The 14,641-nt window shown below is 36.7% G+C and overlaps 1 protein-coding gene across 1 annotated transcript in view; it reads left to right on the top strand.

Moving 5' to 3' along the window:
* CAMKMT (calmodulin-lysine N-methyltransferase) overlaps nucleotides 1-14,641 on the top strand; it is a 224,008-nt gene that overhangs the window by 168,151 nt on the left and 41,216 nt on the right. Inside the window, exon 4 of the mRNA XM_075708185.1 lies at nucleotides 13,246-13,306. Coding sequence (XP_075564300.1) covers nucleotides 13,246-13,306 — 61 coding nt within the window. The remainder of the gene's footprint in view (nucleotides 1-13,245; nucleotides 13,307-14,641) is intronic.

Raw genomic sequence — 14,641 nt, forward strand, 5'->3', positions numbered from 1 at the left:
AGCCTAGTCTCTGAAGGCCCATTTAAGTCTATTTTTATAAAGAGAATCAAATTCCAGTTTACAGTAAGCATATGCTTCAGTTGACATCTGTTTCTAAGGCTTGGATGCTTTGTTTGCATAACAGGCACCAATAAATGGCCTTGTTTTAAGTCTGCTCACTCAGTTGTATTTGGGTTGTTCAGCTGGGGATTTGAGTTGCAGCTGATCCCCTACCGCTCATAGCAGATACGAAAGGGAAGAAAAAAATCTGAGAAACCCAGTCTTATTTATTAATGCAGATTTCAACATTCTCAATGAGCCGCTTCCCTTTTGTTACATGACTACTAAATTCTTGTTTGCCCAAGCAGAGAAGTGTTTCAAAGTATCAAATTAAACATAATAAAAAGTTTGTTTGGTTTTTTTAATGTTTTATTTAATAGCGTTTGTATCTTTCTCAACTGACAAAGCCTGGTATTATGAAGAACATGTAATGCTGGGAATTAAATGGATGATACGTATAAGAAATACATTTGTTTTGGCAACATATAATTACATAGTACAGTAATTTTTAAAAATATTGTGTTTTCTTTAAGTGTCCATGCTCTACTGATGACGCAGTCTAAAAGATTTTGTAAATAAAATTCAATTCCATCTGCTTTCTTGGGAAAATAAATTCTGGACTTCTCAAGGAAAAATACAAAAGTATATATGTTGCTTCTCAGGCTTGCAGAATGTAAGCCTTTGTGAGGTGATGCATTCTATTGCAATTATATGATATTTCTCTGATATCTAGAATATAATTTAAATACATTTCTATGAAACCTAGGAAATGCCTGTAAAGAGGACAAAAATGTATTGGTAGTATCAGAACTGTATAATTACTTTGCTTAATAACTACTGTAGTCTTTTTTAAAGCAATAATATCAGCACTGATTCCTTTTTTAGTATTTTGAACTTCCACCCCCTTCTAAATTATTGTAAACTGCTCTCTAGTAGTGTACAGAATATGTAACATATTTCAAGTGGATTTACTTATCAACTTTTTCTAGTGGTACCAACAGCAGTACTGTGAAATATATCTACTCCATTTACTCTTATCCATTGCACCTACTTTCTTTTTCCCTTTAATTTTTATATATGGTAAAAATTTCATTGAAGAGAGATTTTAGATGACAGGACTGTAATTTTAAACCCAATAGAAGAGGTGTAAGCAATTTGAGCTTAGCTGAAGCATAATCTTAGGTTGTCAAGAAGAAACCCATTCTCCCTATGCTAATCAATCAGTATATCAACCGACCAATCATCTCCTCAGCTTAGCATATATCCTAAGGTTTGATATATCTATTAACTGCCCATCATGCAGCTGGTCTCCAGTTGATGAGATTCCCCCTATCTTGGCATTTGGAGGCAGACAACTGAGCTATCAGCCTCGGATAAATACTAAAGTGGAGATTTCAATCCTGGTCCTGATAGCAAAGACAATCCAGGAATATAGAACATATTTTCAGAAAAGAACGCAGAAAGAATTACATTTTCAACAGTGTGTTATATGTGAAAATTGTATATGTTTCATGATCCCTTCTTCCTCCACCCCTCTCCATTCCCCAGAAGTAACAGGAGATTACTCTTATATTGTGACTCAAACTCTTAACAGGAAAAAAGAACAACAAGAAAGTGCTAAAATTTGTTGTTAACTGCTAATTACTATAATGGTGACATACAACTACTTTTTTAAAAAGTGTTTTTCCTCATTATTACAGTGTTATTACTTTACTGATGGAGAGCTATATGAAAATAGTGTCACAACACATTTAATCCTTAAGGAAAAAGTTTGAATTTCAGAAGATTATACACCTGCCTCTCCATTTTTAAAGCCTGAGCTCAAAACTCATTAAGAAAAAACATACTCTAGGAATTTAAGAGTCTACCTGCTAATATGGGAGTTCGGCATGCAGATTTAACATAGTGTTTCAAGGTCTATCTGCACAAGAAATGCTGTAGAAACTGATGACTTAGCAAGTTGGCTTTGCTGTTGGTAAACATCTGCCTCAAAGAATAAAGTGGCCTAGGTTAGATATTGTAAAAGCTTACTACTCCCTAGGGAGAATCCTAGGGTCACCCAAGAGTTTGTGGTCACCATGGAACAGAACACACAAGGGAAAAGTCTTCCACTCAAATTGCAGTGTCAAGAGATGGGGCCCAATTTCTGTGCTGGCATACAACTGAGCAATTCCTGAAGTCAGAGAACGTGTGCTCACTTTAAGAATTTGATCAATTTTCTTTCAAGACCTACCAATGATAAACCTAAACATGTTGTTATGAGGGTAGCTCATAGGCTCTTTCATGCTTTCATTTAATTAAATTGGGTGTAATGATTTGCTTTGGTTTTGTTCCTTTGGTTTTGAGACTCAATCCACTGGATGTTCTGAAATACATTCTTTCAACACTGAAAAATGGCGTAAGTCCCTAAGCTATATATCTTAGTCAAAGCACATTATTCTTGACCTAAGAGTACTTCTGTGTCAGAGTGTAAAAGAGTAAGTGTTTATACAGCTCTACAACATTTTTCAGCAGAATTCTTGTAGCACCTGTGTTGCTCTTTTGCAGTATTTATGCCTTGTGAAATAAGAATGTGGTCAGTTAGGTCATAGTTTATTACAGTAACATGGGAAATGTGAAAGTAATGAGGGAAAATTGGTTAATATTTCACACCACTTTGGAGACTAAATTCTACTCTTACGACTTTTGTAACCTCCCTTAACATAATCCACTGAAACATTGATTTCCTGGGAAGGATACCCTTGGATTTGACTCTGCAAAATGATCCAAAGCAGTATTAACTAGCAATAGTAATATAATAAAGGCTACTTAGGTTCTCAGAAAGACCATGCATATTTCAAATTCAAGCCTGGTTCATTAGCTAGTGTACACTGGCATAACACTACATAATACCAGCTGAAGATCTGGGCCATTATATTTAGTGATCATGAAAAGTGCCAGATCAAGAGCTATGGTTCTTGAAAACTGTTCAGCCAAAAACCAGCCATGAGCAATGGTAGTGTAAGTTCTCTTGTGTTGCCCTATGAATGTATGTCAAACCTGACCTGGAAGAATCTGAAGGATCTTCGTGCTTATTTAATCCTTGGCCTTTCAGAAAAAACTGTAAATATTTTCCCTTACTGTAAATGATAGCATCTACCTTAACTCTTACAGTCTAAATTCATAAGGAATGTAGATCCATGTGGATCTATAAATAGATGAGATGTCTGAGAGTCGTTCATCCTTGTGCAGCGTTCTCACTTAAAGAACTCGTTACAAATGTAATCCCATGTGAGAGATGAAAACAAGGTTTAGTAATCTAGGGAGATTTTGGGCACCTGCTGCAGGATAGTTGCCAGTAGTGTAGACTTTTAAAAATCGCACACTTAGCACCAGGTGAAGGTACCCCCGGAGAAAGAATGAAGGCTCATTGAATGTGGTGACATAATGATTTCATTTAAGAATATGCAGGATGCCTGGTTACCTTTTGCCAGTATATGAGATATACTGTTTTGTTAGAGAGAGATGGTCCAGAGCCTTCAAACTGAACTGTGCATGCAATTATTATTTCCACTTGCATAGAATTAATACCTCCTGGCAGCACAGAGCAGATGCTTTTCTAATAGTTTGGTAAACTATGTAGAATGGCAGAGTTTGATAAAGGAGAAAAATACTGAATCAGGAGCTACTAGGACCAAAAAGGTATCATCTTTGTTTAGTTAATTTGATGGGGAAAAAACTAAAAAAAAAGAGAAATCCAAGCTCTAGACACCACTTCCAAACACGTACAAAATCTCCCAAATAAATTCCACTTCATTTATCTTGAGCACTACATAAGGGTGCATAGATCAGTTACCCAAACTTCCATATTCTCTATCAAATATTTGAGGAAGATAAGCAATATTAGTAACCAGGGTTAATCTACAGGTTTGTTACCTTCTCTACCCATGATATATCTGTAAAAAACAAAACAAACGACCAAAAACCAAACCAACCCAAAAACCCTGTGATAAAACACACCAAAAAACCCCAAACCAACCAGTTTCCTCACTTCATCTATAGACAAAAGTGAAATTAGGATATTGGAATTGACTAGATAGAGATACAAGGCTACAGCTGAGGTATGGTTGATTATATCTTTAAGCTATTGTGAATATTGAAAAAGGCAGTTATTTAATTGAACTATCCAACTATTTGTCTGGACATGATTCTTTAAAATGTTCCTTTCTGTATAGCTTTTTGTTTGTGAAGCAAATAAATATGCATGCACTCAAAATTTATTGTTACATATTTAAATGGTACAGTTCAAATGTCATTGAATATTCTTTTTCTGCACTTCACAGAATGAGTGCTCATTTAAATCAGATATTATGAAAACCGGATGACTAATCCTAAATTCAGGTGTACTACCACTCAGGCTAGGCAGATTGCTAGTTGATCATGCTAAGATGCTCCCTTATCCATTATTGGATCTGAAAAAGACGAGGATTAAGAATTATCTGACTTCTCAGTTAATGTGCAAATCATCTAAAAGCTCAGCTTAGAAAGGTCTTAGAAAGCCGAACAGCACTAAAATAATAATAATGTCTCAAGAATTTTTAATAATATAAATATGCTATATCACATTTTTAGAGTGAAAATAGAGTTTCATGGTTTATTTCTCATGTGGTCTTTTATCTCTCTCTTCCTGTTTTTGTAATTATATATGAAAGTCCTATAACTCTATTTTTAATTACAAATTTTTATTGCAATTAGAAGTTGTCACTTGGGACAAACTCACACTGCTGAAACTTAGTAAAAAATTATATTACTTTCAGGCAACAGTAGAAAACAATTTGATAAGTATCTTTGGAAATGGGCATTAATATTAATCTATTTACTTTCAACAAAGCATGAGGGAGGGAAGGAAAAGTATATCTCAGGAAATATAATGTATCTGTGATCTTTGCAGGTTTTTTTTCCTGTGACACTTATTTCTAGTATCTTTCTTGGCTCTTGGTTATGGTGAAAAACCCTTCATTGAAAAGACTGAAATACTATTTTTCTATATTTTCAAGGGACAGGAGAGACTGTGAACCAGAAGGCATCTCTTAATGTTCCATCTTTGCATTTTTAGGCTAGTTCTGCTGTTTGCTATAGCAATATTTGTTTTATCATTTCTATCATTCCAATATGTATACTTGCCTTTCAAAATCTGTGAAAAGTATTTAAAAAGAAAAAGAGAAAATGCTAGTATTTCAAAACCCTATTATAATGCATTTTCAAATATGTCAGACACATCTTTGTTAAAATTAAACCAAGGATTGGTTTTGAGCGAATAGCCCTATATCCTTACAGATGCTGTGGATGGATGCATCTAAGCTGCTTATTATATTGATGGGTTTTGCTGCTCTGCAGCAAATGAAAACAGGCAGCTGCTTCCTCCATCAAAGCAAAAAGCAGCCTGAGTTTTTATTAAACGAGTGTTCATTTCTTCTATTGCCAAAATTCTTACACAAAACAAAAGAGCAGTTTTAGCACATTATTGCTTAACTAGACATGAACAACTGACAGCAAGTGATAAGCCTGTCTGCTTTTCACAACTGGTAATCATTTTTGGAATAGATGTTTTAATATAGTTGAATATAAAATTTTGTAATTTACATCTACAATGGTACATAAATTTATAGATCCAGGTTTTTTGCAGGAGAATGAAGGCTATAATCACAAAAGGTTTGTTCCAGTGTTGTTTAATTTTTAATAACTATTTGAAAACTAGGTAAAAAAAAAAAAATGCACACAACACAATCAAACTCATTCATTTGAAAAAAGGATGTTAAAGACAATCATACAAGTAGATTTTTACAGTTTGCCGATTTTTCTTATGGGAGAGATACGCAAACATTTACAGCTTTGACTTGTTACTGTATTTCCACATCAGTTTCACTGAGCCTCTTAAGTTTGCGCTCTAAAAGAAATTTGCAGATTGCAGACCATCATGTTTCCCTCCTAGTCATGAATAATAATGAGAAGGAAAGTGAGAGATACAGTGCTGAGGCCATTTTGCCTAGACTGAAGATCTCAGCCGGTGCTTATACATATTTTTCAGTGATCTGAATATCATGAATTCTGCTTTAGATTGAAAGAGAGACAAGTTTCTGTAAAACGTATGTACATAGGGAAAAATGGTGAGACGTGTTTCTCTTTATATATTCTATTTCTTCTGGTGTTCTTGTACCTTTTCAAACTCACTTACAGCATTCCTGCTGTGGAAAGGTGAGCTAGCCATTCTCCCTGCCTCAAATTACTCCTCTTCATTGGACTTAAAAGGTTGTTTGCCATGTGCAAAAGTCAGGTGCAGTAAGTCACAGGTGTAAGGTGCTACTGTAAAGGCTATTAAATACTTTCTTTTTTTCACACTGTGTGCATTTATTGCTGAAGTTGCTCGCTTGCAAATAGACTTGGGGTAAATTTCAGAATGCAGAGCCTTCAGACTAGACAGTTGGACTTTCAAAACAAGTTAGCTCTTTATGTTGACACTTGCAGTAGTCAAATGTTCAGAAGGACACAGCACTCTGTAGCTGTTTTCCTTTTGAAAATCTTCTCTCAAATTAAATTTTGTAAGAAAATAATTTTACGATACCAGGCACGCCACCTGCAACCAACTTGGTGACTATGACCCTTCTTTTATCTGCTTCTGCTGTAGATGGGTGTAAAATTAAACTTGAGGATGCAAGTTTGAAAATAGGGGGTTCATGTACTGCAAACAGAATGAAATAACAAGAGGTTTTTAGTGGGTTTTTTCCTCACTTCGCAATTCCCTCTATTCATTTCACTAAAGTGACCAGACTTGTCTTTAGAATATTATGAAAGTAATTTTCTATGGAAGGTTTCCACTCTTCTATACATGCATTTTATGGCAGCTAAAATTTTGAATATTTGTGGTAATAGTTCCTTATTACATGATTTTTATATTCAATACACCTTAGGTGGGATCTTGGGTAACCTAGATTATTGATTATCCTTCCATCTGTGTGACATTTTGCGTGCTGTGTGAACAAGTGAATGAAAATAAAATTTTTACTTCCTGACTATACTAGCATCTTCTTTTATGATAAAGTTATATTGAAAAGGGTCTTGAGGTATGGACTTTGAAGAAAGTAAGTTGAGAGCTACAAGTATTTCTGGGAGCTGTCCATGCAAACTAACTACAGCAGTACCATTAATTACAAGTAGTCTTTACTGGAGCAATTACTCAAATTGGAACAACTATGTGATATGTTACAGCAAGGTGTATTTGGCAGACTTATGCTGTGTATCTACTTTGTACTTCGTCTTAATTGTGCTATTCGTAATTTCGTATTTTTTCTTCGACTTGGCAGTGAATTTTAGTGCTCCGCTGACAGAAAGGCTCATAATATTGGTTAGACCCTCATTTTGAAATTTACTCAAAATTACTGTGCTGTTGAACCTTGATTTTGACCTGCTTTCTTATTTCTCCAGGACCTCCAGCAGGTGTACCATACTTCTTGCTGTGCATGGTGGTGGTGATCCACACAAAAACTAACCAGGATAAAATATTCAAACTTACCTTCCGTTGTGACTTGAATATAAGGCATAGTCAGTAGGAAATAAGGTTTGATACTGTAAAATGAGGATTGTAATGATGCTACAGTAAGAGTGGAAGGACCTTATTTTAAATTCCTAGAATTCCTTATATTAAATTCCTAGACTAGCCTGTTCCAGTAGATATCTTAGTTTTGGGAGTTTTCCATCCACTCTACAGTCCTTTAGGAGAGGAGATGGGGAATAGTTGCCTGTCCAGACAGCTACTGAATTGAACACCTCTGCACAGTCCGTTGTGGTTTTTCTGCTCTCCGTCAACAATGTGTCTTGGTGTTAGGATGGATAAAAAATACTTTTCTTAGGGTAAAAAAACAATTCATCATTGTTCAGTGCAATTGTTGGTACTTCTTTTGAGACATTATTCATCTCTTTGCCCATAATGCATTTTTTCCTCTTGCTTTAATGAGTATTAAAGCAAATAAGGTGATTTTATGTAGTGAAGAATCAGGACATAGTAGAAAAAGAGATCTTTTTGAGTATATTCATCTGGGGAAAATGACTGACTTTTCAAATTTAAATTGTCTTTGCTTTCAAGGGTTAAGATAGGATTTGTGCAAAATTTAGTTGAAACTTCAAATGAATAGGAAGACATCTCGTAGTTTAATAGTGCAAATAAAAGACAAAATTTGAATTTTGAGATCAGGCGTCTGTATACGTGGCCATGTGAAGTGCTGGGGAAAAGTGACAAAACTTTCCATTTGGCTTAGCTTGGAAAGGAACTTCTTAATCTCCTAGCATAAGTGAAGCAGTTGTAGGACAGCTTTATACCTCCTACTCAGAGCTTCAAGGGACCTGTCACCTCCAGTTGCCCCTTTATTTCCTGTGTGTAGAGCTGGCAGACAGTAGAGCAGAGCTTGCGCTATCCCAGTTAAAGTAATCAGTAGCTACTGCAACTTCTTTGTACCTGTGGAGCAGTCTGGAGACATAATGGCTCCAATAATCAAATGTCTTCTTTAAAAAGATGTGTCTCAAAATTCTCAGCGCTCTGTCCTGAGAATTTTCTAGTAACATGCTGTTCTTTAAGAATTTCACATCAGATCTCAATATTTGTTATCAAAATGTGTTACAGCATTCTTTAAAATATGTGGTAAAAAGCCACAGAGGAGAAACAATAATTTTTACATTTTTTTAAAAAACACTAGATGATTTGTTTCTAGTAGAAAATTTTCTGTAATATCATACAGGATTCAGCATTTGTAGATTCGGTGCAGGAGAAACACAGGTTTTGTGTTACTTTGGACTAGTGGTGCTCCACCTGTTAAAACAAAACATCCTCAGAAGGCTGTCTACACATGATTTAGTCCATGTGGGTTGAAGGTTGCTTTAAAGAACTGTTGTGCCATGGTTAGTGCAGAAGGACCCGATACTTTCCATTAACAAGCACTATGAGAGTAATAAAACCAACTTAATTTATGTGTTCTTAGCTTGTGATTTTTGTTAGTGTTGTTCCTCTATAGGAAAAGTTTGGGTGTCTTTTTTGCTTACATCATACCTCAAGGTGTTGGGGTGACTCAGGGTTTTTTTCTTGGCCTTCCCATAATTTCATTCTGTGTGTTTAAGTAACTTAATCTGTCTCTGTCTCCTAGTTTGGTTCCTAATGTACAAAACTGGGACAATAGAAATTCATGATGTCATCAAGTTCTTGTGAGGTATCTCACTATGGTGAGATTTTATGATATGGTGAAAAGTGCTGTAGAAATGCCTGCATTTTGTATGTGTCTGCATATATAGCATTTCTCCATCCGTCATCATACTATTTAGTGATAATGTTTTTCTACCCCTACTACTGTGGTAAGTATCATGAAGCTGTCTGGAACTAGACATCATTGCTCTTAGAGCACATTTGTAGTAGATCTCCTACTCGATCCTAATGGTGAAAGGATACCTGCCAAGAGTTGAAATGCGGGCAGGCGTTGCTCTGTGAGCACTGTTTCTCACCCATGTCTTCAGACAAATCACAGTCCTTCTTGAGGCTCTCCTTTAAACACCAACACAGCTTATTTTTTTTATTTGTTTCAATAGAGATTCCAATGTTTTCTGGCAACTATTCTCTGTTTTCAGATTGTAGTTATCAAGGTGATAAAGAGTTGTAAAACCTCCAGTAAATGTCACAAAATATTTATTTTTGCAAAAAGAAACTCTTCTTTCTCTCTGTTTCCTTGTACAGTGAGATTTTTAGCCCCTCTGTCTAGGACTTGTAGTGTATTTATAGCCTTTTAAATGCAAGCACCATTTGGGGGCCTTTTGATATTCTTTTGCCTATACATGTGTAAATAATTGGCTATCGTGTGTAAGTAATTGCACATGCAAATAGGTACCCATCCAATGTTATTTATAATCGAATTCATAATACAAAATGAGAATAATTTTATTTTAAATATGAAAGAATTATTTTAAGTGTGTTCATAGGAAACTTAATCCATATCCATATGTATGTGTTTGCAGAAAATAAATTATGCTTTTCACAACCTAGTGGTGGTTGTTAACTCATAGGAACTGCTGCATTTCTGCATTACAGCTGTATATTTTCTAACAGAAGCAGAACTATCTTATAGTTGCAACTTCAAAATGTAGGTCATTGTGTTGGCGAATGTAGGTCAGAGTGAAGGGGAAGAAGACAGAATGCAAACTCCTCCACATGGATCTTTAAGCTTATCCCTGTTTTGAAGGTAAAGAGGCTTACCTACCTGTTCAAGCACGAGAAGCTTTTCCTTTTACTAAAATTAACACAGGTCTTCTGGCTTCTTGGCTTAGCTGGAAGCACTGTGTGCTTCCACGCTTGAGACCTGTGTTCGTGAAAGACCTCCTGACTCCTGCTTCTTTAGCTGCCAGCCACTTAAATATCATTGCTGAGGTGATACTTCCTTCCCTATGGGGGAAGGGAGCGGGGAGGAGAGTCGTGCGCATCGCTAGCATCTGCCTAAAGAAGAGCATTGTCTTTCCAAAGGTGCTTTACCCTTCTCTCAGCACAGCGCTATCTGATACACCTGCAGCTTCAGCTGGTATCAACATTGTAATGGTAGCAGGGGAAAGAACGGTGACCCCTCATAAAAGATTTAGTGACACCATTCAAAGTGCGCTTTCAATAGTAACCATAGAAAAGTGAGAGATGTTTGACCGAGGGTACTGAAAACTCAGATGGTGAAGGATTTTGCTACAATTGACAACTATTTTTAAAACTCGCTCAGGCTAAAAGTTTGCTATGAAAGGGTTTAGGTTTTTTGTGTTTGTGGGTGTGGGGATTTTTTTGTAATGTGAGATATAAGGATTATAAATGGTATTAAATTAGCTGTGTCTTCACTAAATATTAAAAAAGCACTTTTATTGCTTGAGTATACACCAGTCACTGCAAACTGAAACATTCTTTATATTATACACTAAAATATTTAAACAGTTATTATGTTTATTGCAAAATCTGTCATTTTAGCATATTTCAATGCTCAAAAGCATTGAAGTGCTCAAAAGGGAGATGGAAAACCCTGTACAATTCTTAGTGTATGTTCAACTGAAGAATGGGTAGTCGTGTGTGAATATTTTATTTTAACCCTTAGCAAGTCTAAGCAAAATAGCACATTCGCAAACACCTAATCAGCCTAAACTGTCATAAACAGGACAAATACCAATATTGTTTCAGTGTTTTTGTCATACATATGAATCGTTGCTCTGGGTTTTTTACCTTTAAGATCTTTATCATACAAAAGTTATACTCAAAAGTTTTGGCCAAATCCTCTCTAGGCTTTTGCTTGGTCTGCATGCAGACAACACATTCATAAATTTTCATTATTTATCACTATGAGTAAGGGTAGTTCAGAATACTTACTGGATGGAAAGGAAGAATTATAGATTTGATGGATACAATCAGGCTGTAAGTGATTTAAAAGGAAGGCAGTTTTTCTCCCAAACTTCTGCTTCTGTTAAATATATTGTGATGTTTTTAAAGTCTCGAGAATAAAAAATTTAAAAGAATTATCTAAAGGATGCATATGCATAGTAAGCTGCATGGAATTCTGTTTACCTGTCTAGAAACATCTAAAGGAAGCTCCCACATGTCTGTTTTTAAGTTTACTGAAACCGTTGATGTGTCTGTAGTTCATAATATTAAGTTTCTGTCACATTAATTCATAATGCTCTGTGTTGTGGGGGGAGGCTAACCCTGGTTTTTACCCGTGGATAGACATGTAAGCATGTTTTTTCATTGCTAAGCAACAACAGACAGAAAACACAAACCACTGTAATTTGGCCACATATGCCTTTGATTCACCCTCCCTTAACTTTGGGAACCTAACTTAAGTGCCTGCATACAACTCTCTTTTCCCCAGGCTCCCTCCAGCAATGGAGACTGGTGCCTGCAGGAGAGCATGCAAGCCACGCAGGATCTGTGCTGCCCTCTCCGTGGGCCACGGCGCTTCAGTTAGATGTTCAAGTGAGGTGCGAAGGTGGTCTGATGAAACAGCAAGTTTCATGAGTGAATGGTGTTGAAGGGGTAAATTTGCATGGATGCTTCCAAGTGTTCAAAAAAACGGGTAGACGTGGCACTTCGGGACATGATTTAGTCCAGTCTACCCTTGATTGGCTTAGAGTAGACTTGGTAGTGTAGGTTAATGGTTGGACTGGATGATCTTAAAGGTCTTTTCCAACCTAAACAATTCTATGATTCTATGATTCTAAGTACTTGCCAAGGTTGACAATGACCACTGTAAGTTTTATGATGGATGCTTATGAAGTCATAAATAGTACAGATTAGGTGAAAAAAGCCTGATTGTTCCTGTCTATTCCTGTACTAGAACTAGAGGGCCTCAAATGAAAATGAAGGGAGGCGAGTACAAAACAAGACAGAGGAGATGTTTCTTTATGCAGCACAGTAAAACTGTGGCGCTTCCTGCCACAGGGCGTTACAGCTATGGAAAGTTTACCATAGTCCACAGAACAACTAGAAAAATCCTTTGGTGACTATTAAACAGAACTTATCACTTTTATCTTCTCTTCTTCTCAGGAACTTCTTGAGCCACAGCTAGAAATCATGCTGCATTATTGCCCTAGTCCTGTATTTGCCCTTAGCATGTGTTGCTGGTCAGGTCCCCTACAGTCAGACTGATGATGTCTGACCTAAGAAAACCTTAAGAGAAAAGGAGCTAAATAAAAAGAAACTGGGAAGAAATGAAATAACTGTAGAGCACAGCTAATGAAAGAGGAGGGGGCTTCTGTCCACTGTTAGAAACAGGCTGCAAGGCAAGGTGGGGCTCGCATCTGGCGCGGTACAAACAGTTTGATGTTCATATGAATGCCCAAATGTCAGAACTTTCATAGAATTAAATTTTATATAACTTTTAAAGTCTTGACAGTTGTATGTGTATGTATAGATATATGTGTATATTTATGTGTGTGTGTGTGTATCTGTAAATTTCTGATTATTAGTTGGGGTGAAATCTATGAGACACTCAGTTCCAATGCTTAAATCAGAAGTCTTCTATGAAACGTCTTGTTTGTTTCTTTATTCCATGGTATTATGGCAAATTTAGAAAATGAAACAGTTGGTAGAGGTCTGCAAATGGTAATATGTATTCAAATATTATTTTAGACAAAATAATCTGTTCTAAGAAGGCAAATATCTTTGTTTTATAGGTGTCTGGCCATCTGAAGAAGTGCTGGCTTACTACTGCCTAAAGCACAATGAAATATTCAGGTACAGAGTTAAACATAGAAAGATATTTTCCAATCTGTTAGTTTTATTGTATCTGCATGGTAAAGATTGCTATGATTTAAGTCTTCAGATTAAATTTAAAATGTTCAAGGTGAAAGCATGTTGCTCTTAACAAAGAATTCTGAGCTGCCTTTGGGTACTAATATTGCACAGCAAGCTTTCTGCTATATGTCAAAGACTTTTGATTTCCACTCAAGGCGTTTTATTTCACTTTGATTTTTGGGAAACAAAAGTGAAGCTCCAATCGATCAGTACTGGTTGTGAAGGTCAGGAAAAATAAAAGACATTCTTTAAACTGACATCTGTTGCGAAAGCGAGCAAAATATTACCTGATAAAATACATAATAATCACTGCATATAGCAATGGAGGAATTTGCGCCTGTACTTAAGTGTTGTGAAACAATTTTGAGACATCCTGCACTTTTATTTGGTTTTGTTTTTTTCACATTTGCTAAACTCGTAGAAGACAGTTATCAAGGCTCCAACAGGAACACCTAAAAATAAAATCCATTGTGCATCCTCTGTCTTTCCCCTGGAGTATACAGAGCTTTGCACTTGGAAATCCTTGAAGTTTCATTGTCCAGAGGATGAATGGGGTGCAAGAAAAACCATTATAACAATGCATTTGGAGGCATAACTGGTGTTCTGAGTGAGGGTGCAAGGCTAATACCGAGTAAACCAGCTCGGAGTATACAAAATCCCTCACTCTGGGTACATACGGTGTCGGTAAAATAGCGAGGACGGAGCTATAAGTCCCTGCCCCTTGTACCAAAGCTGAAAGCATATCAGCTGTGAGTTGGTTCCTGCAGCTTGCTCAGACTCCTATCTGAAATCAAAGACCTGGCACCAAACCGTGCCCTGGTTCGTAAAGCCTCGTTTCTACTCCGTCTGCCACCTGAATGAAGCCCACCCCATTAGAGGAGGCAGGTAACACGCCTAATCGGGTAGCTGCTGCTCCTTCCTCCGAGTTTAGCTGGGCACTGCACTGTGTGACTGTAGTGGAGTCCCTGTAGCACTTTGCCGTCCAGCCCCATGCCGTGGCTCGTATGCTCTGCTTGTTCTCAGAGGCTCTGCACAGCAAACCTCCCTGTGCCGCTCACTAGAAGGGTATTTTCCTAGTTTGGGTATGCAAGGCTGGATACTCGAGACAGCAATCAGTCAAACTTCCGTGGAGGGGCAGTTTCACGTCCTGATTTCTCAGGATTATGCCCTCTCAACAGTATGCACAGAGTATTTTAATTCTCATTGATAAATGTCACTAAATATTGCCTGAGAGATGGATATGATTTTTTAAATTTGCTAATAAGGGAACTTTGC

Source organism: Pelecanus crispus, chromosome 3, assembly GCF_030463565.1.
Source record: "Pelecanus crispus isolate bPelCri1 chromosome 3, bPelCri1.pri, whole genome shotgun sequence".
Lineage (NCBI taxonomy): Eukaryota > Metazoa > Chordata > Aves > Pelecaniformes > Pelecanidae > Pelecanus > Pelecanus crispus.